Here is a 27,638-nt window from a genome sequence, read left to right as displayed (position 1 = left end):
AAAACGGCGAACTGTTGCTCAACTCTCGTAACGTCCCGCGGTAGAAAGATTTAAAGCTCATTCATGACACACTTATCCGGGGGGGCGGGGTTGTCTAATATTGGCTTCAAACTATTCCTAAAATCACCACTAATAACCAGTCTATTTAACTATTTAACCCTATTTAGGGAGGTTTCCTATGACTCCTCTTGGGCGCTGTAGTCAAAACACGCCTAGACAGCTGAGCGTCACGTGACATGACGTGTCACCAAGCATGGCGGTGCTGAGCTGAGGTTAGCAGCGGCGCTACTACGGGACTGACACCGATAGCCTTGGCTTTGGTTAGCTTCCCGTGTTACCTGCTGCTTATTCGCAGGGCACAGGCCGAAGATGACGGCCTGAGAGAGTAGCGGGAACCAAAACCGAGAGATGCAGCAGCAGCGGCAGCCGCAGCAACACGGGCCTCAACAGCAGCACCAGCAGCAGCAGCATCAGCAGAGGGTAGAAAACAGTAAAACTAAGAGCATGTTTCTGTCTCGGGCGCTGGAGAAAATCCTCTCGGATAAGGAGGTAAAGAGGAGCCAGCACAGCCAGCTGCGTAAAGCCTGTCAGGTGGCTCTTGGTGAGTGTTTTTGTTTTGTTTAAGTGTGCTGCTCGGTAACTACACCATGTTACTCGGAGCTTTATTGTAACATTTCTGTCGCGTCTGTCATGTTGGAGATAGAGGAGAGCTAGCTAGCGTTAGCATTATGAATTGGCCTTCGTCGTCTGCTTACAGCTGCCCGTTGACGTTGACAGGCAGAGGTAGCTAATAGAGTGTTGGCATCACTTTGGCGGGTTCGTGTCATTTACGCAGTGCTTATTTTGACGGTGGCTTGACGTGATGGTAAAGGCTGTTAATGTCGGCAGGTGAACACGCTAACAGGTAGCTGTCGTTAGCTGGTTAAACAGACCAATCCCTGTGTTGTACGTATCACTGTCAGACAGACAGACAGATACACACACACACACACACACACACACACACACACACACACACACACACACACACACACACACACACACACAGGCTACCTAAACTCCAGGATACTCTGACGTCCCTGCTTTTCCATTCAACTCTATTACAGATAGAGTTACATACACACATATAATCTATTAAGTACATTCACTGCACTATTAATGAAAAGCAAATTGAGACTGTCAGTGAATCTTGGAGGAACACACACACTTAAGGCTGTTCAATTCATGTCTTTTTTCTTGCTTATATTGTGTGTGTGTGTGTGTGTGTGTGTGTGTGTGTGTGTGTGTCACTCACCTCTCTTCTTGTCAGATTGTTGTTGCCAACAACAATCTGACAAGAAGGGTACCTGCTCAGGAATGCACAGGGTGTTTTCATTATTGAAAACACCCCCCCACACACACACACACATATTAAAAAATATATTTTCCTTCTTGTTCCTACAGTTATATGTTTGAACCTCAATGTTGTGCAGAATGATATACGTGCAGAATTTGACACACATTCACCCGCCGAAAATTGGAAAGGTCCTCTGTGTCATTGAAAAAGACAGTGTTAAGGGGGCGTGGCCTACGAGCACCATTCGTGACATCACAACTAGTCAGGAAGTCAATCCTGGTCAAATATTCAATTTACACAAGAAGGATGAGGAAACAGGAAGCATCCAGTGCACATAACGCAACTGACAAGTGACTTTTCCAGTGAAGTAGAAGACGTCTTGTGTCCAGAAGTTAAACTGTTTACATATTTATAGCTTCTGGGATTTTCAATGAGGGAAGAGGGAAGAGTTTGATTCCATTTTAAGGATTTTAACAAGATAGTTGAACTTAGATTCACTATTACACTAGTATTTTCTATACATCCTAAAACATGTCTTTAAGGTGCAACTGTTCAAGTAAAAAGTTGACCTAACCTAACCCTAGATATAAATGTCACTGAGCTGCTAGCGACACTCTCATTATTCATGATACCCAGAGAACACAACCCTCCTAACTCCTCACACTACTACTGTATTACTATGTAGTGCTTTAGCCTATTCTCATACAAGCTCTCATCTTTTCCAGCACAAGCCAACTTCTCTACTCAAATACCTAAATTGTTATGCCGCGGATTGCCGGCCCCTTTCATCTGTTGCAGCCATGAGTAATTAAGCATGCAGTGGAAAGAGAGATTACTTGTTAATGGCTCTATTTTTTTTTTCACCAGAGCAGAGAAACACCAGAGCTTAGCCAGGTCCCTTAATAAAAAAGCAGTATAATTAATACCTTTCTATAGTTAGTTCTTTCCCTAATGTGTCCGTACAGCATCGTAGAGAAAACAAACCAGAGCTCTCATCTTTATTAAAATATAAAATCGAAATGACAGGTCATACATTCTGAGCAGTGAGTTGATCATAACCATAACTGTGATTGTGACATTTCTTGTGGGTATTGCATTGGCTCATTTCCTCCGTGATACGGGGGGAGTTTGTTAGAGTCGTGACATGCACCGCCACGTTGTGTGAATCCAATCGATTTTGGTCGGTCACATCTGGCTGACTAAATATAAACCATTAGTCTATAAGAGAGAGAGTGTGTGTGTGTGTGTGTTAGCTATGTATAGATCAATGTGAGTAAGGAGAAAAAAAAGAAGAAATAGAAATTGATTGAAGTTACAGCTAGGAACGGACCGGTGAATGCAAGGGGTACGAAAGAGAAGGAGAGGAAATATCTGAAGGAGGCTGGTCAATTGAAGTCAATAGAAATAAAACATTGGGGTAAATCCTGTTGAATGTATGATAGGATAGAAAATATTGCTTGCAAGTAAACACAACCTGCTGCTGCTGTGGTCAGCAGCAGGTTGACCCTCCACATGTTGGAGTCAAATGATGTCATGCTGCTATGAGCTGCGAGGGGTCAAAGTTCGGGCTCTGACTAACGTTTGATCTCCTTTTATCTCTCTTCATAGATGAAATCAAGGCAGAGCTTGAGAAACAAAAGTAAGTACGTGAATGATTACCCTGAGTTACCCTGAATTTTTTTTTACTCTTCTTGTGATGTGAGGTGAGACATGGAGGTAATACTCGCCCCGCAGCAGTCTGCAGTAAAGCCTGGCTGCTCGCTGAGGTGATTTGCTGCTTGAACTGCTGCTTTGTATATCAGCAGCACTTCAAACAGCCTTCAGGTAATACTGTAGGTCTGCTGCTATAAGGAAGCTGTTAATCTAACAATGTGTTAATATGCTTTTCTAAGGTTTTACATGTAAAGCTTCAATGCCCTGTTTATTTCTGCAGCATGATACAGTAAAATAGAGCTTGGTTTATTAACATGACTTATTGGAGTTGTGTTAACCCCAGTAGTTTTTTTTGTTTTTTTTAATATTTGAACAATCCGTGTTTGCTCTCCTCTCCGTCACTGCAGGGATGGCACAGTGGTCCCACCCAGAGCCAACTACATCGAGGCTGACAAATACGTGCTTCCCTTCGAGTTGGCCTGTCAGTCAAAGTCCCCCCGGATAGTTAGCACCTCTCTGGACTGTCTGCAGGTTAATATACACTGCCCTCCCCACACACACACACACACACACACACACACATAACACGCTGTGGCTTGCACACACAGAACAGTTAAATAAACACTCCCTCTTCTGAATCCTTCATGAGTCTTTCACTCTCTCACAGCTTTCAACTATTGTTTAGTTGTATTACCTGCGTGGGGTGGAGGGGGTGAAAACTTGCAACACCTGTTTCACGCGTCGAACGCGCACTCCAGACAATGACTCAACATTCCACACATGCACGCATACACACACTCACTTAAGTATACTCGTATGGTCATATTTGTTATACTCTGTTAAGTACATTAGGTGCACTGTTGTTGAAAAGCAAATTGGGACTGTCAGTGAATCATGGAGGAGTACACACACACACACACACACACACACACACACACAGATATATATACATGCATACATACATACATACATACATACACACACTCACACGAGTACACTCATATAGTCACATTAGGTATAATCTCTTAAGTACATTCACTGCATTATATATGAAAAGCAAATTGAGACTGTCAGTGAATCATGGAGGAGAATACACACACATAAATACACACACATGCACTTAAGTACACTCATAGGGTCACATTATAATCTATTAAGTACATTCAGTGCACTATTGATGATAAGCAAATTGAGACTGTCAGTGAATCTTGGAGGAACACACACACACGCATACACACATGCTTTAAAACAAACTTATTTAACTGTTATTTATTTTATTTTATTTAAGTTAAGCCGTATTTTACTCATCTCGTCGTTCCTCTTTTTAATGAAATAGAAAATCGACTCTCAAATAAAACAAAACTTACTCCAAAAGTGACACACACACACCTAAACACACACTGACACAAGCCGCCTCCGCCTGCCCTAACCTGTTGCACCGTCTGACCGCAGAAGCTGATAGCGTACGGCCACATCACAGGCAACGCCCCGGACAGCAGAACCCCGGGCAAGAGGCTGATCGACCGGCTGGTGGAGACCATCTGCAACTGCTTCCAGGGCCCGCAGACCGACGAGGGAGTCCAGCTCCAGATCATCAAGGTACGTACCGGGGCCTCTCCCCCCGTCATCTGGCAGCCCTTCAGATCCTCCAGCTGTCATCGTTGTTGTTGTTTATCTAAGCATCGAGAGCCAACCGGGGTCAAACAGTCGCTCCTCACCATTCTTGAGTGCTTTCAGTCACGGTTCACAGTCTTTTCCTAATGCTGTGTCTGCTAAGTAAGGATTAGTGATATAGTAGTTATATATAGTAATCATATAGAATTTCATACATTCATGCTATGCCGTGCCTTGTTTTTGCTCCTCGATTACATTGTCAATCTACTATTCTGCAACAGAATATTTCATCCATCTTTTAATATTAGATTTCTATGATCCCATAAATATTTGAGCATAAAATGAAACCACATTGTGAGTTTCTGTTACAAAGGGCACCTTTTCTCTCTAACTAGTTGTGCTATTTCTTGAGGCAGTTTTTTCCCCCCAAAAAAACAAAACTGAAGGTTTGTCACACAAACACTCACAACATTTGTTACATCTGTATTAAACCTGCAAATATTATTTCCATATCTATCATGTTTAAAAAGCGTCTAATATCCACTATTGTCGTTTTTTGCATTTGTGTGGAACTTTTAACTTTCGAGCCTGTTAAATTTATAATGAAGCCCTTAATTGCATCCTCATTAGTGCACACTTTCAAACCATCTTTCTCTGGCTCACAATCATTTACATTTCCTGATCTCTTCTTTGGCTTCAAACCATAAGTTGTGTTCGTGCAGTTAGTATCGTTGCAGCTGCTTACTCGAGTTTCCTTTTTCTGAATGAATAAACACGTTGTGGTCGGAGTGAAGGGCAAAGTCTGCTGTTATAAGGAGCACGCACTTTTATGACTGTTGACAAAAGATTGATAGGACAGATTGTCAACATCTGCTTTGGCTTTCATTCACCACTGAAGGAGACCTGAATGTCACTGAAGTCTATTAAAGACTGACTAATGCAAAACAGTTTGAGCCTTAAACAGTATTAAATGAATCAGCCTTGTGGATATTGTTCTTTTTTTTTTGTCTTTAATTTGAATATCTACAGTTGAGTTGCTCACCGAGTATACAGCAACAGAGTATGAGAAGTACACAGTTGCGGCTTTAACGTGAAGAAGGGAAGTTGAGTGGTGATTCAGCAGGTTCATCCTCTCAACAAGACATCCTGTCTGATAACTACTTTACTTCCTTTTCTCTCCATCCAGGCGCTGCTGACGGCGGTGACCTCCCCGCACATAGAGATTCACGAGGGCACCATCCTCCTCACCGTCAGGACCTGCTACAACATCTACCTGGCCAGCCGCAACCTCATCAACCAGACCACCGCTAAAGCCACGCTCACCCAGATGCTCAATGTTATCTTCACACGCATGGAGAACCAGGCCGTTAGTTCAATTTAACAGTTTTATGAAACATCGCTGCATGAGAGAATTACAGCTTTTGCCTCTCAATATATTATATATTTTTTGTTATTGTCAACAAATCTCATTATAAGCCAAAACTAGTCTCTCAATAGTTTCGGACTTATCCAGCTTGTCTATGGCACTCAGCTCCAACTTAAATCTTTAATAAAAAAAACGCTCACAACTATATACTATCACTTAAAAAAAGAACATCTGGGCACTGTAGTTTGTAGCATATGTTAATCAAACAGGAAACATTTGTTGTGAGAAATGCATGTGTTAGAGACTATTTTCAACTGTGGCTTTATACACATTTTGTGCTCTATTGAGTATTTTAGGCAGCAGGGCAGTTAGTGTGTGTGGGATTGACTCAAACACCAACTCAAAATAAATGAAGGAACATGTCATTTCATGTTTCTAATATCTTTTCTAATGCAACAGTTAGCCAAAGTTGGGATGAGAACAATCTTTACTGTTTTGGTTCATTCTCACTGCTTTCATTAGTGTCATTTTCAGTGTCAACAGGCAATGAAAAAGCTCTGATAAACCTTCAGGAGTTAGTGGAGACAAAAACATAGCTAAAAGTCATCATGTGGCCAGAAACGTGACTCCAAACGAATGCTATCATTGCTCCATATCTGTTGAATGTGTAAATAAGCAATTACTCATTCAACCATCTAGTTTCAGTTTGTAGAAAAGCGATCAGCAGACCTGAAATAGTTGAACAAATGTGATATGTGAACTTTGATTCAGAAGCGTTCTGCCTCCACATCTTAACCACCTTCTACCTCTGCAGGCTCTGGAGGCCCAGGAGCTGGAGAAGGACAGGCTGCGTCTCCCCCAGCAGAACCCGTCGCCGGTCCCAGGCGGCAGGCGATCCGGCTCCCCACGGTCTGACCGCACGCCCACTCCCGAACCCCAGGGTTCCCCGTCCCCAGCAGCTAGTACTCCAGACCTCACTACTACTACTACTACTACTACTACCACCACCAGCTCAACGCCCCCACCCCCACCTCCGGACCTGGACCAGGACCAAGCTCCGGACACACCATCAGTTAACGGGGAGCCTGAGGGGGACAACGCTCAGATGAACGGAGGAGCGGAACCGGTCACACCAACAAGAGGTACCAGTCACCTCCAGCTTTCCGGTGAAATATTTAATTCCTGCTCACAGCTTTTAATCGAAGCCTGAAATCTCTTGTTGTTGTTTGTTTACATCAGATTCCGTTTTTGAAGATGAAGGGGCGGAGACGCCTCCTGTATCCACTCAGCCAGCGGAGGAAGTGGAAGCGGAAGTGGAAGTGGAAGAGGAAGCGGCGCCCGAAATAGAGGAAGGAGAGCCACCGCCAACACAGACTCACACTGGAACAGGTCAGAACTCACTAGCCTTTTTTTTTTCCCGCTATTTTTTGTTTCAGTCATCCTCTTTTTTTAAATGTTCTTCTCTAAATGTCAGTGGCAGCCTTCTTCTTCCACAGTCGTGACTCCAAATTGTCTGTGTTGGCTCTTCTCCTCCAGGAGGCGAGTACCCAGAGCACCCAGAGCACCCAGAGCACCCAGAGCACCCAGCCCACCCCGTCACCGAGATGACAGAAGCGGCCCCTTCCAGATTCAGAGCGGAGGGTCAGCAGATGAACGGCATCATCGAGGACCGCTCCTCTGTTTCATCAGCAGATGTGCTGGTGAGCACTGTGAATTATTAACTAGCAGTGCAATGAATTAAAGCATGAGACACTAATGTTACTGATGCAAAGATTTTTTTTTTGGTCTTGTTCTCACCCCCTTCTGTGGAAGTTGAATTATTTAAAAACTATATTAAAAAAAAAAGGCCCCATACAGTACTATATTTCTTACATGGCTAGAAAGTTAACTTCCTTTGTGTAGAAGTTTCTTCTTCTAGTTTAGTTCCTCTCATCAGTTACACTCGTGCAAAGCCGAGACAAATTAAATATTTACATGCTTAGAAAGAAATGCTGACTCAAGTTCTGTTAGTATGATAGAAAAACAGTGTATTATATGTGATGACTAAAGTAACTGTACATGAGAAGCAGAAGTGACTCTTGGCTCCACTTCTGGAGTTCTGCCATGAAAAGCCCAATCAATATGTTAGTGTCCCACCACAGAGACATATTTAAGGCTAGACTAGTCATTTGCATTTGCACATAAATCGAAACTGACCGTCTTCATCTTGTATCAGGATGCAGAGGCGCTGCAGGGACCCCACAGCGCAGCCCGGTTCTCTCACATCCTGCAGAAGGACGCCTTCCTGGTGTTTCGTTCACTGTGCAAACTCTCCATGAAGCCCCTCGCTGACGGACCTCCAGATCCAAAGTGAGAGTTTTGTTTTAAATATACCACAAAAGGTCTTGAATCATTTCATAGGATGATTATACAAACCACTATTGCAGGATTTTACAGTAGGGGGCGTTAACCAGTGCAGTGTAAACACAGGCTTATATATTTTTGTTTATTTCTTTTAATTCATTTAAGAATAAAATAGATTTGTAACACTGTTGAAGATTGAATCTGAGGGGGGAAATAAGCATCGACTGCCAACCATTTGTTTGGTGAAGAGCAAAGTAAAAGTGTGAGAATTCACACACAAACTACCCAACTGTTCAGCATGGCTTTAAATTAAGAATAGTTTATACTATTTTATTTTTTTAAAAATTAAAATGTTATGTTATCAGATTCCCCCCCATTTATTTTCCTATATTTAATTTTAGATTTTTATTATAAATCCTAATTTATTTATTTAAAAAACATTTTTATCATATTTTCTCTTGCATGCCCTGGTTTTAAATTTTCTTCGTAATTTGTTCTTTTTTTTTGTTCATCTATCATTTTTATTCCTTTTCTTTATGTTGTCCTTGTTCTACACTTATTCCGTCTTATTATCAGCTTGTCAACCAACCGTGAAGCACTTTGAACTAAATTAACCTGCATGAAAGCTGCTATATAAATAAAGTTTGACTGATTGATTGAAACTAGTTTCTTGTAGGTTTATTAGACTTAATTTCAGCACCACCTGTTTAATTAAATATAAAACCACTATAGTTATAATGCTTTTCCTCTTGATGGGAAGTTATAAGCTGTAACAAGGTTATACAGGAGCCTTTGTGATTATTTTGTTATCTAATGCAGGTTTGTGAAAAATGATGATGCAGTCAAAACTTTCATCAGGGGGCCAATTATTTTGTCCGCAGTGCCGGATTTTCCCCACAGGTCGCCATGGTGACATGGGTCGTCAATCATCCAGCACTCCAGTTTTAAAAAAACCTGCTTTAATACATTTGTTCACTCTTTTTATTCGATGACCTGTTTTTGTCATGCTACAGTTTGCCAAAATACACAGAGCTGCCCTTCGTCTCAGTCTCGACAGGTTAATGTGCCCTTTTCCATCCCGGTGTGGCCCTGTCATCTCTGGTTACTGTAACATTAGACCCTGGAGCAGACAGTGTGAATAGACCAAAGTAAACTGAGCCCAGAAAGAAGCTCACAGACAAGTCAATCTGGCCTACATTAAACACAGCAATGCAACACTATTATACCCAAATATCTTGGAGCAGACTGTGGAACATTATTTAAAGATAGGACATTAATTTCTACTGTGCATATTACTACATAGGCCTCCTACACTAATTAACGCCCGTACTATTCTTCTCCTCTCCAGGTCCCACGAGTTGAGGTCCAAGATAGTCTCCCTCCAGCTGCTGCTCTCCGTGCTGCAGGGAGCCGGGCCCGTGTTCCGCACTCACGAGATGTTCGTCAACGCCATCAAACAGTACCTGTGCGTGGCGCTGTCGAAAAACGGCGTCTCCTCCGTGCCCGAGGTCTTCGAACTCTCGCTCGCCATCTTCCTCACCTTGCTGTCCCACTTCAAGGTCCACCTGAAGATGCAGATCGAGGTACGAGACAGTGGTCAGCGTGTTATCCGGCAAACCCTAGACTGAGTTGTGATATATTCAACATCCATCACACTCACTTTTCATCTCTCTTTTTGCTCACCGCAGGTGTTTTTTCGGGAGATCTTTCTGACCATCTTGGAGACGTCGACCAGCTCCTTTGAACACAAGTGGATGGTTATCCAAACACTAACACGCATCTGTGCAGGTCCGCTTCTCTCCAAGTTAAACACACAGTCACACTAAGCTTCTTCTAAATATTACCGTCACTGTATTAACCACTGCTGGCGCTACTCCAGTATCACGGCATGAGTCACATCCATAACTAAAGCACAGCAACGATGTGACAAACGTTTCTGTTAACAGAAAACCAGAGGGCTCTAAAAAGGCTTTTAAAATGTTGCAGATGTCAGTTGGTACTAGTGTATCTTTTTTTCTGGAGTGATTCTGCTGTTATATCAGTTGGCATCGATGCATTTTATATAAAAGAGGAATACACTTTATCCACTTTAAAATTTAAGCATTCAACCTTTAAGTAATCCTTCTGTATGGACAAAATAGTTTAGTTTTTGTTCCAAGGAATTTATTTACTTGGTATTGTTTAAAAATGTACATCTTTGTGATTGTTACCCAGTTTTTTCCTGACATCTGCCCCCCCCCCCCCTCCAGATGCCCAGTGCGTCGTCGACATCTACGTCAACTACGACTGCGACTTAAACGCCGCCAACATCTTCGAGCGCCTCGTCAACGACCTGTCTAAAATCGCTATGGGCAGGAGTGGTCAGGAGCTCGGGATGACCCCCCTGCAGGTAGGCACCCCAGTAATTCAGTGACAGGAGCACAGGTGTTTATTATAATAGGACATCTTCCTGGTCAGACACAGACAATAACAATATGTGTGTGTGTGTGTTGTGATATCTATAGGAGCTGAGCCTACGTAAGAAGGGTTTGGAATGTCTGGTGTCCATCCTCAAATGTATGGTGGAGTGGAGCAAAGACATGTATGTGAATCCAAACCTTCAAGCCAACCTGGGTAAGTGTGTAGTGTGAGGGATGTATGTGAACAACACACAGGAGAGGGGTAGAGTCTAAACGTGTGTAATCAATGTGTGTGTGTGTGTGTTTTTAGGCCAGGAGCATCCGTCCGATAACGAGGGCGGAGAGCTGAAGCTCCCGGAGCAGCTGGCGGGACGTCGAGACAGCATCAGCTCGCTGGACTCCACCGTCTCCTCCAGCGTCGCCACCTCCCAGGCCGACCACCCGGAGCAGTACGAGGTCATCAAGCAGCAGAAAGACATCATCGAGCACAGCATCGAACTGTGAGCCCCCCTCCCTTTTTCCTCTTCCTCCTGGTTAGGATTTACATGAGGATTAATTAGGATTTGTTCTTTATTGATAGAACAGTTTGTTCTTATTTAGAGAGGACGGGGTTAGATTAGTTCTTCTATTCTCTCTCTCTCCAGCTTCAACAAGAAGCCGAAGCGAGGTATCCAGTACCTGCAGGACCAGGGCATGCTGGGCTCCACAGCCGAGGACATCGCCCAGTTCCTGCACCAGGAGGAAAGGCTGGATACGGTGAGGAGATCATGCAAGCTTATTTTAACTCTAAAAAGGCAACGCTAGCAGAAAAGTTAATTAGTGACCACACTACTTCTGCATCCACAGACCCAAGTGGGCGAGTACCTTGGCGAGAACATCAAGTTCAACAAAGAGGTGATGTACTGCTACGTGGACCAGCTGGACTTCTGCGGGCGGGACTTTGTCTCGGCACTCCGAGCGTTTCTGGAAGGCTTCAGGCTGCCGGGGGAGGCGCAGAAGATCGACAGGCTGATGGAGAAGTTCGCTGCTCGATACCTGGAGTGCAACCAGGGGTAAGACTCATCATCATCATCATCATCATCATCATCATCTTTACTGCTGCCCTAGATTTCCTGTTAAAATACGAGAACACCAGAGTCATGTAATCATATTATCTTTAACCACAAGTGTTAATGTATTAAAATTAAAAGATACAGCATGAGAAATGTCACTAACTGCTGCTCTGATGTGTGTCTTCCTTTACAGACAGACTCTGTTCGCCAGCGCAGACACTGCATACGTGCTGGCATACTCCATCATTATGCTCACCACAGACCTGCACAGTCCACAGGTAAGAACTATTCATTCTACTTTATATCCTGTCAATATGATCAGGATCTAACTTACGTCTTGTTTGTCAGCAGGATATTTATTAACGGTTCGGTGCCCTTTTTCAGGCACTACAGTTAAATAGTGCTCGTCCACACCACAAAGTTTGAGCTGGTGAAATAGAAAAAAACCTCTACAAAAGTTTTGGGTTCAGGCAATATATATTTTAGGGTTTAGTTCAAAAACAACTCTTTTGCACTGGTGGTGGCGCTCAGGTATCAGCAAGAACATAAAAGATGATCCAGGAAGTCCACTTTGACTAACCAGGAACTTAATAGATACAAAAACAGAGTACAGCTGTTTGTACTTACTGTTAGGTTATCACAGCAACAATCTTTTAATTTTTTTGCCATTCAATCCAAAAGGAAGCAGTAGAAATACAGTGTTCATGTTTTGTGCTCACCTGTATTTTATTCTCCACAGCATTTTTTTTGCGTACATTTTCATCCCTATTTAAATGAATGAGGGGTTTTATCTGTCTGAATGAAGCTCTGTACAAATAGGTGCTGCACCTGATTTATCACGGCCGACAGAGCACTGTGACAGGGGAAATTGCTCCTGAAATTTAAAGTCAGGGGAAGGCAGGTCTCTGTGTGATACTCGCACACACACACAAAGGCTATAGCCGGAGGAGAAACAGAGAGAGAGATTGTGAACGCCAGATAATGAAAAGCACTCAGTGGTAAAAAAATATTACAGTATATTAAAAGATGGATTGTATTCCATATAGCACTACAGTACATTTTCCTCCTTTTTTATTTTCCTGTTTCCCTCCGGTCCTGTGCAACATAATGAAAATCCAGTAATACTCAGCAGGAGTTTTAAAGTTTTACCAAATTTCTCCCACATTGATTATCAAAACTCAATAAATCACTGATCTTTTTGTTGAGCTGAAAACACATTTCATCCAAAAATGTTCTTTTTTTCCAACAAAAAGTTCAGCAGCAGAAAATCCTGCTAAATTCAATTAGGGGTAGAACATATGTTTAAAGACTAATCTAGGATAGTTAATGTGTATGTGGTTATACAAACTCAGGCAAAACTTGAATAGTCATTTCCTGACAGTATTCTTTCCCCTTTTTAATAATCACTCCTGAATGTCTTTTTTTCCCCCCTCGTCCTTGTTCATGAAGGTGAAGAACAAGATGACAAAGGAGCAGTACATCAAGATGAACCGCGGTATTAACGACAGCAAGGACCTGCCAGAAGAGTATCTGTCCTCCATATACGACGAGATCGCGGGCAAGAAGATCGCCATGAAGGAGAGCAAAGAGTTTTCAATCACCCCCAAATCCACCAAGCAGAGTGAGTACTCAAATAAAACTCACCATCTTGTCACACATCATCATCATCTTTCTCGAAAACTGTTCTCGGTTTGCTGAAAAAACAACAACAACACATCGATGTCTGCCTCTCATCAGGCGTGGCCAGTGAGAAGCAGCGCCGCCTGCTGTACAACGTGGAGATGGAGCAGATGGCGAAGACGGCCAAAGCTCTGATGGAGGCCGTCAGCCACGCTCAGGCCCCGTTCTTCAGCGCTACACACCTAGAGCACGTCAGACCCATGTTCAAGGTATGACGCAGGACAATATATGAATGAATAAGAGGCATTTAGAAGAATGAAAAAAAACCTAATATGATGGTTTCGTGTGTTCCAGCTGGCGTGGACCCCTCTGCTGGCAGCGTTCAGCGTGGGACTGCAGGACTGTGACGACCCAGAAGTGGCCTCGCTGTGTCTGGAAGGCATCCGATGCGCCATCAGGATCGCCTGCATCTTCAACATGCAGGTACGCTGATGTTTTCCACACACAGTGAGCCAAATGATGCTTATTTTCAAAGCCCAACTTGGACTGGCTCCAGAATATATAACAGACCTCTTAACATTCTATGAGCCTGTACGTGATCTTTGATCTTTCAATCAAGTACTCCTCATTGTTCCCAGATCCAGCTTCATCCACCACACATCAATATTTCACATCAGTTTTTAAAAGATTTAACGGCATTGTTTTTAATTGATTTTACTTATTTGATCCCCATAGTACTCTCTTTAACCCTTACATACCGTTCTTATTCTGACTCATAATTATTCTCTACATCAATCACATTCAGTAATTCCACATCACTCATTAATAAATGTTTGTTCACTATCACTATTTTATGGTCCATGAGAACATCATATAGAATAAGATGAATACAACATGTTTGAATGCTGATTTTTGAATTTATTTTAATAAACACAGGTCAAATGTGTACAATAAATTAAACAAATGGGTATATTTTTGTATACTGGGGCTCACATTAGGCAGTTTTATAACCCTTTGAAGCACTTTGTAACATTTGAAAATGACTATATAAACAAATATTATCATTATTATTATTACTTTAATGTTTGTAGTCACACCAGTCACATATTCCTTCAATTATATCCTATTTCTTTTTAATTGGCTCTGTGTTCTTAGTGTGTATAATACCTGAGTTCATCTTTATGTAGTTGGAACGAGACGCATACGTGCAGGCGTTGGCCAGGTTCACCCTGCTGACAGCCAGCTCCAGCATCACGGAGATGAAGCAGAAGAACATCGACACCATCAAGACCCTGATCACTGTGGCCCACACTGACGGAAACTACCTGGGAAACTCCTGGCATGAGGTGACTCCCTAAATAATATGAGGTTTATTAAAAATCAGGAAAAAAACTAGAATCCAATTAACTTTTTCATTTAATTGCGCAGTTGAGTTTTTGGCCTGACAAGTGGGAGTAAGTAAATCCCTAATGTCACTGCAAGAGTTCATGTTGTATTATATTTAGTGGCACTGTTATAGGCATGAAGAACAATGTGATTGGATAGCTGAGTCAAGTTATCTACTGTTTTATATTGCATATACATATACTGTTAAAGCCCCACAAGTTCAGTGTTTATTCAACTGTTCTTAAAAGTGTTCACAGCTCAGCAAGACAAGGCACATTTTTTATAAAGCACATAAATAACAACAAGGCAATTCAAAGTGCTTTACATGAAACATAAAATGCACCAAGACACACGCACACACACACATATATATATCGTATTTATGTGTTTTTTTATTAAATGTGTTAAAATGGAAATAAAGTGAAGCTAAAATAGAATATGATGGATAAAAACAGGTGAATATCAAGTTCAGTACAATGTGAGTTATGAACCCTATATTTTTGATTTCATAAACAGCAGTTGCAAACAGAAAAATGCAGTTTAAAAGGATAATAAAACATAGAACCCCTGTGAAGTTACTGACTGGTGGTTGATGTCTTTGCGCTGTAGATCCTGAGGTGCATCAGTCAGCTGGAGCTCGCCCAGCTGATCGGCACCGGGGTGAAGACGCGCTACATCTCGGGGGTGGTCCGGGACAAAGAGGGCGGCCTCAAGGGCTTACCCACCGGCACAGAAGAGTTCATGCCCCTGGGACTAGGTAAGAAAGACAAACACACACACACAGTTTATCAACTTGCTGTCTTTCTGTTAAGTAAATACAACATCATACATAAATTCTACATCCATACCTGCTTCATCATGCTTCTAAAAGTCACATGACATCTGTTGTCTGAGCTCTTGTTAACTGTGTCTTGGTGTTGCAGGTAACCTGGTGGGAAGTCAGGACAAGAGACAGATGGCTCACATCCAGGAGTCAGTAGGAGAGACCAGTTCTCAGAGTGTAGTGGTAGCTGTGGACAGGTGAGATGCAGGACATTGATAACATAATAATAGAAGTATTAAAGTGTCTCGTTCACTTTGTTAATGTCTCTGTTTTCTACAAATGCTTTGCAGGATCTTTACTGGCTCCACCAGATTAGATGGAAATGCTATAGGTGAGTGTTATTTCTTGACATCTGTCACATGCCGCTATGTTATGCTACAAAGAAATGGGAGTTACTGATAGGCTGACGCTGTTTTAATTGTCTCCAGTGGACTTTGTGCGGTGGCTGTGCGCCGTGTCCATGGACGAGCTGGCCTCAACGCACCAGCCGAGGATGTTCAGCCTGCAGAAGATCGTGGAAATCTCCTACTACAACATGAACCGCATCAGGCTGCAGTGGTCTCGAATCTGGCAGGTCATAGGAGACCACTTTAACAAGGTCAGTGGACCTAAAAAAAAAAAAAGGGTCTGCAGCAGATGGCGAATATCCTCCATAATGCGCTCCATAGATTACTTTTACATAATCTCTGTGTGCAAGTATGCAAAAACAGAACTATGCAAAGCTGATATCAGGGTTTGTGTTCTAAAAATATATCACCTGAAAGTTCAGAACGAGGAAGAAGTCGGTATTTCCAGCAGAGGGACGATGCAGGGGTTTTCCAGCTGTTCTCTCTGCTGCCCCACACACTTTTAGTCTATTTCCCTTCTGAGGAGCCTGATTTATTAGCGCTACAGTGACATAACAAGGCTCTTTAATTCTATCTACTCAGGCTGTGTTTGCAGTATGCACACTGGACATTAGTCATTCTGTTGTTACTAAGTAAGGCATGAATTGGACCCCAGACTATATATCCAAGTTCCACACCCTTGAAAAACTAACTCATTTGTCATTGAAAATACAGGTGGATAGTTTTTAATTTTTTTATTTCCCAAATGCATCACCTGTTAGTAACGCTATATTAGACCTGAAATAATGGAATAACTTCTTAAACACTCTGCTGTTTAGAGGACACAATTTACTGGAATTTCATGTTTTAATTCAAACTCAAAGCTGCTATAGTTTATATTATTACATCAGCAATGGATGAAATGTGAGAAGTCGCTCATAGTGATGAGCCAACATAGAATTGTCACCCGATTCTGTGGCTCTACGCAGTTCAATGGTAAATTTTAGCATTATTTAATCATCAAACAATCTTTTAAAGGACATATGCACAATTTTAAAAAATGTTGTCAGGTGCCGATATGAACACTGAAACTGTTTTTCTACATTAAAGTGTTTTTATTGCCAAAGTCTTTTTGTTACTATACTTCCACCACAGCTCAACAGGGAAACACTAAGAAGGAATTAGATGCTAAAAAGACTGTAAATGTGTCAGATATCACTTGATATGACTAACTCAGACTGCTGAAGCCTCATATTAGCTTCACATCTACTTTTAAATGACTGTGTAGACACACTGTGGATTATGTCCTCCATCACTTATATTGAAAGCACATTTGAAGGAGATGTTTTAATAGTCAGTATGAACAGGAGGAATGATTACAGTGAGGAAATATGGACACCTGACTGTTGACTGTACACTGAGTTACCAAGCTACTTTAATGCATTGCTAAACCTCAATTCATAACTGCTGTCTCTTTTTTAGGTGGGTTGTAACCCCAACGAGGATGTAGCCATCTTTGCTGTGGACTCTCTGAGGCAGCTCTCCATGAAGTTCTTGGAGAAAGGAGAGTTGGCCAACTTCCGCTTCCAGAAAGACTTCCTCAGGCCTTTTGAGCACATCATGAAGAAGAACAGGTGAGAGATGAGAGACTGCTTTTTCTCACTACAAAAGTAAATAAATACAGTATTACTTATAGTAAACATTTATTTGATATTAACTCTCAAAGATACACTACATTACACTATGTTAATACACACCGCCCCCTCCCCTCAGGTCACCCACTATCAGAGACATGGTGATCAGGTGCGTGGCTCAGATGGTGAACTCCCAGGCGGCCAACATCCGTTCAGGCTGGAAGAACATCTTCTCAGTGTTTCACCAGGCGGCCTCCGACCACGACGAGACCATCGTGGAGCTGGCCTTCCAGACCACCGGCCACATCGTCAGTGAGTATCAACCCGCTCCGCTGACAACGACACAGATTTTCATTCAGCAGTGGCTTTCTGTGAGGAGGGATTCATCCCTGTTTCCTCACTTTCTTTCCTCCTTTTCCATCAGTGAACACCTTCCAGAATTACTTCGCAGCCGCCATCGATTCATTCCAGGATGCGGTAAAGTGTCTGTCGGAGTTTGTGTGCAACGCAGCTTTTCCCGACACCAGCATGGAGGCCATCAGACTCATACGACACTGCGCTAAATACGTCTCGGAAAGGCCGCAGGTAAAACGGCATCTGTGTGTCAAATCAAAACGTTGCATATATTATTTGTGTGGTTTTATTCTGAAATGTATTCCTTTCTGTTGTGCCATGTCTCCGTCCAGTCGCTGAGAGAATACACCAGCGATGACATGAACGTTGCCCCCGGCGACCGGGTGTGGGTCCGCGGCTGGTTCCCCATCCTGTTTGAGCTCTCTTGCATCATCAATCGCTGCAAGCTGGACGTCCGAACCAGGTAGCAAAACCACCTCAGCATGTAGTTTAACTTAAAGGTTCAATCATATATAACTCAGCACTTTACAGGGATTTTACATATCTACAATTACACATCAATATCCTGAAATCTGCTTATAAATCTTTAAAAAAGACTGCAGTATTACATCTATCTATTGTCTCCTGTACATCCCAGCAAAAAAGGAACTGCTCATACCTAATGCAGCATGACATTTACAGTGTATAAAACCACCAAACTGGAAATACAGGTCAAGAAAATTCCCTAATCCCTAATTTTGAGAACATTTCCCTCAACTCAGTCGGTTCATAAAATATTATTTGACCACAAACACACACACACACACACACACACACACACACACACGGAATGGTGTTTCTGAGTAGCCCAACTGATGAACTGTGAAATAAGGGTAGTAGTGTAGTTTTGCATGTGTAAATAAAGGGAGAGGAAACAGAGCAAGAAAGCCAAGAGTTCAAAGAGTCAAACACTTAACTGTGGAGTTTTTCAGTACACTTTTAGCTAATCGCGTTACCAAAATGTCTCTTTTTGATGCTTCACCTGCCTGCATTTGAATATTTTAGAATTTATCTTATTTGTTTATTTGTCAGGAACAGTTCATATTAATAAACAGTACCGTACATTTGCCAGAATGAGGCAAATAGCCCAAAGGCTAGTTTTAATAATAATAATGATAATAATAATACATTTCATTTGTAATGCACTTTACATTTGAAGAAAATGTCATGGTGCTACAAGGCAGAATCATCAATATAGAAGAGATAAAAAACATAAAACATCATAAGAGCTTAAAAGCAGCAACCAGCAAGGTCTTTAAAAGTCAAAGGTACTGCTAAAAAGAAATGTTTTAAGTCCTTTTTTAAAACTAAATAGTCTGTGGTGTTCTCAGCTGGTCAGGAAATGCATTCATCCGTTGTCCCTGGCCAGAAGTGAATCAGCAGCCTAAAATCAAGAAACACATTTAAAACACTTTGTAACTTTGTAAAGTTACAATAAATATAAAACACAGAGTGACATAAGCAGAACACAATAAAAAGCAAAGCAAACTGCGATTGAACAAGGCAACAAATAATCAGGACAGCTTCAGATATGAGCAAGAATCAATACGAGCAGAAGGACAACTTAATTACAATTTAGCACCATAGAGACAGACATGACAAAAAAAACAGGTGTAAGTAAGATGATGACAGCAGCACTTAGGCAGGTCAAGCAACAAGGCAATTTAGCAGCAGAAACAAAGACAGACCAGCAGGAATGAGTAAAAGAGGTCAGGTGACGAATACACCCAGACAAGTGCTGACAGATTTGGAGACTTATGAGTCATGTTCTTAATTGTCTAGAAAAGGACCTGTAAGTGGTAAGTTTCCTGATGTGGGAAAATCAAAATCTGAACTCAAGGAGGAAATAGTTTTGCTTGGTCAGACAAATAAGATCACAATAAATCAATCAATGCAGGATCATAATATATAGCTGGTGATGTCACATTGTGCCTGTGTTTTTGTCGCTGAGATAAACTGTTTGTCTTTGCTTCCCACAGGGGGCTCACAGTCATGTTTGAGATCATGAAGAGTTACGGCCACACCTTTGAGAAGCACTGGTGGCACGACCTCTTCAGAATCGTCTTCCGCATCTTTGACAACATGAAGCTCCCCGAGCAGCAGACAGAGGTCAGAGGTCACTGATAGCAGGGCCTTCAAGTCCCATAGCTGTTTTATATTTCGACAAGTCACTTACACATGTGATCTAGAAGAGGCAGAATAACTGAAACACTGTCAAAAATGTATGTGTACATTTAGAATAGAAAGCAGGTTTTTTTTTAAAAATGTGACTTAACTTATATCTTCTCATGTTTTTTTTTTCTTCAGAAAACTGAGTGGATGACGACAACATGCAACCACGCGCTATACGCCATCTGCGACGTCTTCACCCAGTTTTACGAGCCTCTCAGTGAAATTCTGCTGGCTGACATTTTCACACAGTTACAGTGGTGTGTGAGGCAAGGTGGGTGTCCAAAATCATGTAGACACGTAAAAGCACAACACTTACAGTATTCATTTATTCACACAAAGGCTACATTTTAAGCAGAGAGGGAACAGCAAGCGTTCTAGTTGGGGATCTTAGTAAGGGACTGTAGAAAAATTATTGTGGTGGAGAATGGGGCGAAATGTTAACAAGCTACTCAGTTTTTCTTACTGAATTCTAGTGAATAACCATGATTATCACTTTTTAAAAATTTCAGTCACTGAATTTGTAATAGGCAAGCTAAGGGAATGAGATCCTGCATCAGATTCCAGATGCTAAAGTTAGATCAGATAGCCAAAAATATATATATATATATATATATATATATATGAAACGTATTTATAAAATCTAAATTTTGGATGAGAAAAGGTTAAAGACTTTGCCAAAAAAAAGTTAGACCAACATTTCGTTCAGCAACAAGCCCACAACATTCAGCAACTGTAACATCTTTTTAGATTCCAGTCCTTGACAAGCACCTCATGAACCTCAGTGAACTTCATTCATGCAGCAGCTGTGTTTTTAACTCGTTACTCTTCTTCCACAGACAACGAGCAGCTGGCTCGGTCAGGGACCAACTGTCTGGAGAACCTGGTGATTCTGAACGGGGAGAAGTTCAGCCCCACAGTCTGGAACATCACCTGCTCCTGCATGCTGGAGATCTTCCAAAACACCAGCCCTCACGTGTACGTCTGCAACCAGTGTATGAGGCGCCAAAGTGGACAGAAGCTGAGCTCAAATTGCACGAGGAAATTAACAGTTGCGAGAAATGTTGAAGCTGCGCGAGAGAGAACGAGAACAAGATAAAATGAAATTTACATACAAATTGAAATGCTGTCAAACACTGCTCTTAACTGACTTAACAGTTTTACTGAGAATCAAATCAAGCTCATTCTTTGAATTTTGAAAATAAATACAGTAAGGTGCTTTATTTTAAGTTAAGTTTACGGTAACTCAGCTTTGTTATTTTATTCTAAGATTGATACATTTTCATAACGAGATGAGGCTGAAAACCTGCTGGCAAAAAGGGAAGTAGGAAACTTTTATTTTGAAGGCCCTTTCTTCTGACGAACTCATCCTTTGTCAGAACTTCTCTCTCACAAAGTATAATTTGGTCTCTCTGGCGCAGTAACTCGTCCTATCTCACGAAGTCTAACTGTGTCTTTCTAACACAGCATAACTCAGTGTATCCCCATTCCCTCAAAATTTTAGCTCAGCTTTTGTCAACTTTGGCGCCTCATATTAATCAGCTCTATTCAAACACATGAATGAAACTGCTTATGAATATCTGTGTGATAGTACACATTTAGTCAAAGGGGAATCAATGGAAATGTGTGAATTAAGGCAAATGCACGTCACAGCTGTCACACTTTAGCGTAGATGTTGATGTAATTGTATGACAGGATGTTGCTTATCACTACACTTGATTCATGATGTGCCTCTCTGTTTGCTTTTCACATCAGTTTGTTGACTTGGCGACCGGCCGGACAGGACGAGGAAGCTGCCGACGGCAAACATTTTGTAAGAAAATAAACACACGCTCATTGACTAAACAGTAATAACGTACAAGCAGATGTTTTATACTCTGCATCAAACATGATAAGAGGCTTTTTAGCCAATGAGAGAGCTGCTGTATTTCCTAATTATCTTTCCACCGCATCAGAAGAATGACATTAACCTGTTATTGTTGTACGCAGGACGCTGATTTCGACACCCAGTCCCAAAGCAGCTACGACAGAGCTCTGTCTGAGAGGGGACACAGCCAGATGTCTAGTGACGACACCTGGAAGGGGAAATCTAACGCTAGTGAGTGCACAAGCAAAAACACACACACATCATTTACATCCCCAAAGCAAAAAAAAATTCCCACTTTCAAATATCACATCTTGTGTTTTTTTTTTATGCTTACAGGAGTTTCAGACCAGAAGCTGTTTGCAGGCCTGCTGATTAAATGTGTGGTGCAGCTGGAACTGATCCAGACCATAGACAACATCGTCTTCTTCCCGGCAACCAGCAAGAAGGAGGATGCTGAGAACATGGCTGCTGCACAGGTAGACGACAACATCCACCGTCAGTCTCAATTTTAATGTTGATTTAATGCCATTTAGTGCCAGACAAATCCGTTTAAAAAAGAAGGAACAAAGAAAATGGTAGTGAAAGTTGATATGTTGCTTCTTTGACTTCATGGAAACGGCGCTCACTAATCTGGAAAATACGGGGAAGTGCACTCATCTAAAAAGGGCAACACTGCGCAGGGCTGGAAATCACCACCGATCCCACAAAGTCCAGAATCGATTAAACCACACTGTTGTTCCCTTGAGTAGTAAACGCTAGGCCTGTCACAGTAATTATCCACTTATTGTACAATAACCTAATTATCAACATCATCATCATCAATACAATATTGCCAGACTTCACATCAGCAGCTAAGAGGCTATTCATGTCACATTGGCTAAGCAAGTAGTGTCCTCCATTCCTCACTGTGTACGTCCTGCTTTGCTTATATGGAATTAAAGGTAAATAACTCTGTCCTGGCCCATAATAGCAGTCTGTGTTTTTACAGAAGCATAGCACCCACTCTCCAATCCCACCCCCCGCCCCCCTGACATTATTATGATATTATATTATCATTATATCAGTGGTAGAAAATGATCTTCAAATGACAATGATATTGTTTATCGCAATTATTTCTGAGATGATATATCATCCAATTAAAGTAGTTATTGTGACAGGGTTAGTAAATGCTGAAATCATAAACGCGTATCCAGGTTAGAGTTTGGTTTTCTAGTTTTCTACACTAATAGTTTTAAACTACTTTACTTAATTTAAATAACACAACATATACATAACATTTAGTGCACATGTACACTTGTTTACTGAGAAAAATAGAAGAAGAATCAGTGTTGGATCATTCAAATAAAACAATGCAAATCACCAGAAAATAGATGTTTTTTGTCTCAAATGATCACATATATTGCATGTCTCTAATCTATCATTACCCTCTGCATAGCGAGACGCTTTGGAAGAGTCGGAGGCCGAGGGAGGCGAGTCGGGCCTGGATCAGGGCATGTACAGACACATGACCTCCGCGCACCTCTTCAAGCTGCTTGACTGTCTGCTGGAGTCGCACACCTTCGCCAAGGACTTCAACTCCAACAACGAACAAAGGACGGCACTCTGGAGGGCAGGTACATAAAAAAAGAGGAGGATAGCAGCTTTAGTTTAATAGACAGCAGAGATACAAGTAAATGAAGGGAGATCTTTGCCTAATAACAATCATTTCCTTCTTTTCGCCCTCAGGTTTTAAAGGGAAATCCAAACCCAACCTGTTGAAGCAGGAGACTAGCAGTCTGGCCTGCAGCCTGAGGATCTTGTTCAGGATGTACTCTGATCCTCAGCTGCAGGTCTCGTGGCCTGACATCCAGACCCGCCTGCTGCTGTGAGTACAACATCTACTACATCACCACAGTTAAAACAACCAGCGCTGTATTAAAGGAGGTTGTATATTTTTCTTACTGTCCTCAAATCCCACGGAAGACAAAAAACCTTCCTAGTTAGTGGTTTCCATTCCTACTGGAAATCTTTAAAAACATGTCACAAAAATAGACTTTTAATTTGAAGTATTGGAAGTAAAAACAGTGCATGTACAAATTGACTCGAAATAAATTAAAGTATGTGTGTTCATGGTAATAAATGTAGCTCAATGCAGCTTGTGGCTCTTTTTAATGTGTTTTTTAAAAACTATTTTAAGACAACAATAGAGCTCAGTGGCACAGAGGAATAAGATAAACCAGACACACACAATACTTATTGTTGTATTGTTGGTCTTTTCATGGAATTTGTTGACAATAAGAAAATTATGGAATATCACCACTTAAAAAATGCTTTTTCTTTTCTTTTTTTCAAACTTAAAGCTGACAGTAGCATTATCACAGCTGCTGTCTGCTACCTCAAAATGTTTCCAGCATGTCACCACCGCCTGGTTAAATGTTAAACCTTAGATAAAGAAGCACAGACTGTGTCACCGTCTGTTTGTTCAAGTCGAGAGAGCTGTGTTCTGACATATGGCTCATACCTCATTACACTATATATTTATGAACTGTACACTCTGTGTGTGTGTGTGTGTGTGTGTGTGTGTGTGTGTGTGTGTGTGTGTGTGTGTGTGTGTGTGTGTGTGTGTGTGTGTGTGTGTGTGTGTGTGTGTGTGTGTGTGTGTGTGTGTGTGATCGAATACACAAGAGCACAAATCACCTTTTTGGTCACTGAGCAGCTGCATCGGAGCAGTTGACTCATGTATTACATCAAGAATACGTATGTGTGGTGTTAATAATTAAATGGTTGGTGTTAGGTGACTTCAGTACAAGATGTGCAGCTCATCTACTATAATAATAATAATGATTTGTATGGTGTGTGTGTGTGTGTGGGCCCTCTCAGGGTGTGCAGCGAAGCTCTGGCCTACTTCATCAGTCTGACCTCGGAGAGCCACAGAGAGGCGTGGAACAGCCTGCTTATGCTGCTGCTTACCAGGACGCTACGGCTGCCCGACAACAAGGCAGGAACAGACAGACACACACACACACACACACACACACACACACACACACACACACACACACACACACACACACACACACACAGTACACCGTGCAAGGGTTTATAAATGAAGAGATTGATGGAGGCAGGGCAGGATCCAAACCTGTATTTACACAATTATGTAAATGAGCTTTATGAATCACAACCATGACATGAAATTTCAAACCTATTACAAAAAGGTGATTATTATTCATTTCAATGACTTTTTATTTATTCATCTCACACATTTTCCAGTTACACACTTTCCTGAGCTGTCACCTATGAATCATGCCATCTCTCCGTGATGCCATGATTCACGATGACTCACAGCCGTCCGTTACTCAGGGTTTTTTTTGTTTTTTTTCCAAGGGGGCACATCAGGCCAAAACTAGACTCTGAAAACAACCCGGCACACAGCTCAGCTCTCGTAACGGCAGGAAATATTGGCGCCGTGCAGCCGAGCTTCAAAAGAAAACGCCAGCACCACACAAACCACTGCATCAACAAGAATCACAGCAGTGTTGTAAAAAGTGTGGACTGGCTGGCACCAAGCTCTTTCGCGAGGGTCTCGTGGTGTAAATTGCGTTTATTTGCCTGAATGTGTGATGCAGTAAAATTTGGACTTTAAAGAAAACACCAAAATACTGAAAAAATAACTTTTCTAAGAGGAACAGTGCTTTCTTTTTTCATTCTAAATATTTCTAAATAATGGGATTAAAGCACATAACGTGAAACTTGTTTGAATCATGGTGCTGATTTACAGTTTCTCACCTCTTCGTCCTTTTTCCTTCTCTTCCAGTTCAAGCCCCACGCTTCCTGCTACTACCCTCACCTGTGTGAAATGATGCAGTTTGACCTGATCCCCGAGCTGCGGGCCGTCCTCAGGCGCTTCTTCCTGCGGATCGGCTCCGTCTTCCACATCGCCGCTCACGACGGGGCGTCCGCCTGGAGCTCCGCGTCTTAGAACGGGGTCGTGGGGAGGGTTTGTGGGAACGGGAGGAGGGAAGGACAGGGGAAAACTTGGGTGCGGGGGATGAGAGACTTTTCCTCCCTCTTTTCGGACTGAAGCAAACGACGACGATGAAGAAGACTGTAGCCTTTCTGTGTCGGTTCAGGACTTCAGCGTTTAAAGTGTTGAGCTTTTTCTACTCGTAGAAAAAGCTTCCTGTCCTTTCTTCCTGATGAACAGCACTGTGACCAGCACTCTCTCTCTGCTGACTGTTGTCATTCATCATCCCCCTGACTCTCACCGCAAAAACCTGTAATAACTAGAAAAAGAACTGTAAACAAATAATTTATTGATATTGTCGCAAAACCCTGTATCTGATTTTTGATGGTTTGGTTTTTTTTTGTTTGTTTTTGTTGTTTTTCTTTCTTTTAAAAAAAAAAAAAACTTAATCAAAATGCTGAAAGCAAATGAACAATTGCAGTGAATTGGACGAACTTTAACATTTGCCCTTTGCGAAAAAGAATATCTCCCATCGGCCACCTGTGCCTGTTAGAAAACGACGACGCCATCGGTGATCGAAAATATATCATTCTATCTGAACCCTGGTGTATCAAATCCCCAAAAGCATTGTTCTCGTCACTTTAATGTTTTATGTTCCCCCCTCTTATGTCTTGTGTTATTAGGTAGCGGGGCTTAAAGAGACTGAAACTCTCAGCTGCAGGTGACAACTATCTGCATGTCTTACAACACTATCAAAGATCTACTGCGGCTTCATCTCAGCGACACAAACAACCGTCCCGTCGCCTTCATCTGTCTCTCCTGTCGACGAGATTTTTACTTATTTATTTTTCTCACCTGCTTTAATTTGTTTTATGATGATTATTATTATTATTATTATTATTATTATTTTTTCGAGGATAATCGCTGGTTTACAATGAAAGGATGGTTGAAAGACTCGGCTGCTTCCCCTCTGTCATGCATTCCTTTGTATGTTGACCTGCCTTACAAATGAAGGATCGAACACGGTGTCAACTTTAACAATTACCCATAAAACGCTTCACTAATCCATCAGCTGGCCCCCCCTGTAAAGGTGATAGAGCGGTTGTCTGTTTTCCCCCCCCTACACTCTTTTTGCACATCAAAACAGATGCTCATGTATTAAAACACCGCTCAGTGTATCAACTCGGATAGTTGGAACGCCCGTCAGTGTTGTGTCACATTCAACAGTAAAAAAAAAAAAAGGGTTCAGGAACGGAGCGAAACCAAAGCTCCCATCTACAGAGATAACTGGAAAATCTCTGCATTCCTGAGTCCTCCTTTATTTCATGCCTTTTTTTTATTAAAAAAGAAAGAAGGATGTATGTAATTATTTAAAGTGCATTTAAATATATTTTTTTTCTTTTTGAGAAGCATTCCTTCCCTCGCTACTATGGATGTCTACTTTTCTTCCCTAAAGCTTAGGGAACATATAAATATATATATACAGTAAATGAAAAAAAATGCAGACTGTAAAGTTTTCAATGTAAGATACATAGAAATGAAAGCGCTATACTGTTCTATACATAATATTGTGATGTAATCTTCCAAGCATTTGGTGAAGTAATCAATAAACCTGAATTCTGATCCACTCCATTGATTATTGATTGAGTTAATAACCTTAAAGCTGTTTATGTCATGGGTGGTATATTAATGAAATGATATAAAGAGATTT

At 41.7% G+C, this 27,638-nt stretch overlaps 1 protein-coding gene across 1 annotated transcript; it reads left to right on the top strand.

The window, feature by feature from the left end:
• The first annotated feature begins 257 nt into the window (after positions 1-257).
• Positions 258-26,381, top strand: arfgef2 (ADP-ribosylation factor guanine nucleotide-exchange factor 2 (brefeldin A-inhibited)). The gene is made up of 39 exons (XM_062426981.1): positions 258-601; positions 2,945-2,975; positions 3,397-3,520; positions 4,442-4,588; positions 5,790-5,969; positions 6,784-7,111; positions 7,209-7,358; positions 7,506-7,669; positions 8,185-8,318; positions 9,661-9,895; positions 10,001-10,100; positions 10,562-10,701; positions 10,817-10,925; positions 11,022-11,211; positions 11,356-11,467; positions 11,558-11,763; positions 11,957-12,041; positions 13,213-13,384; positions 13,501-13,652; positions 13,738-13,866; positions 14,571-14,729; positions 15,379-15,526; positions 15,693-15,789; positions 15,883-15,923; positions 16,021-16,190; positions 17,401-17,552; positions 17,692-17,864; positions 17,977-18,137; positions 18,239-18,369; positions 19,925-20,054; positions 20,253-20,388; positions 20,954-21,092; positions 21,870-21,927; positions 22,104-22,212; positions 22,318-22,457; positions 23,417-23,594; positions 23,707-23,845; positions 24,841-24,958; positions 25,778-26,381. Exons 1-39 carry the CDS (start codon positions 409-411, stop codon positions 25,940-25,942), a joined length of 5,625 nt encoding a protein of 1,874 aa, XP_062282965.1. The 5' UTR covers positions 258-408; the 3' UTR covers positions 25,943-26,381.
• Positions 26,382-27,638: the final 1,257 nt, after the last annotated feature.

The sequence above is a fragment of the Scomber scombrus genome, chromosome 10, assembly GCF_963691925.1.
Source record: "Scomber scombrus chromosome 10, fScoSco1.1, whole genome shotgun sequence".
Taxonomy (NCBI): Eukaryota; Metazoa; Chordata; class Actinopteri; order Scombriformes; family Scombridae; genus Scomber; species Scomber scombrus.
Note: the sequence above shows the minus strand (reverse complement) of the source record. Positions and strands in the feature narration are given on the sequence as shown.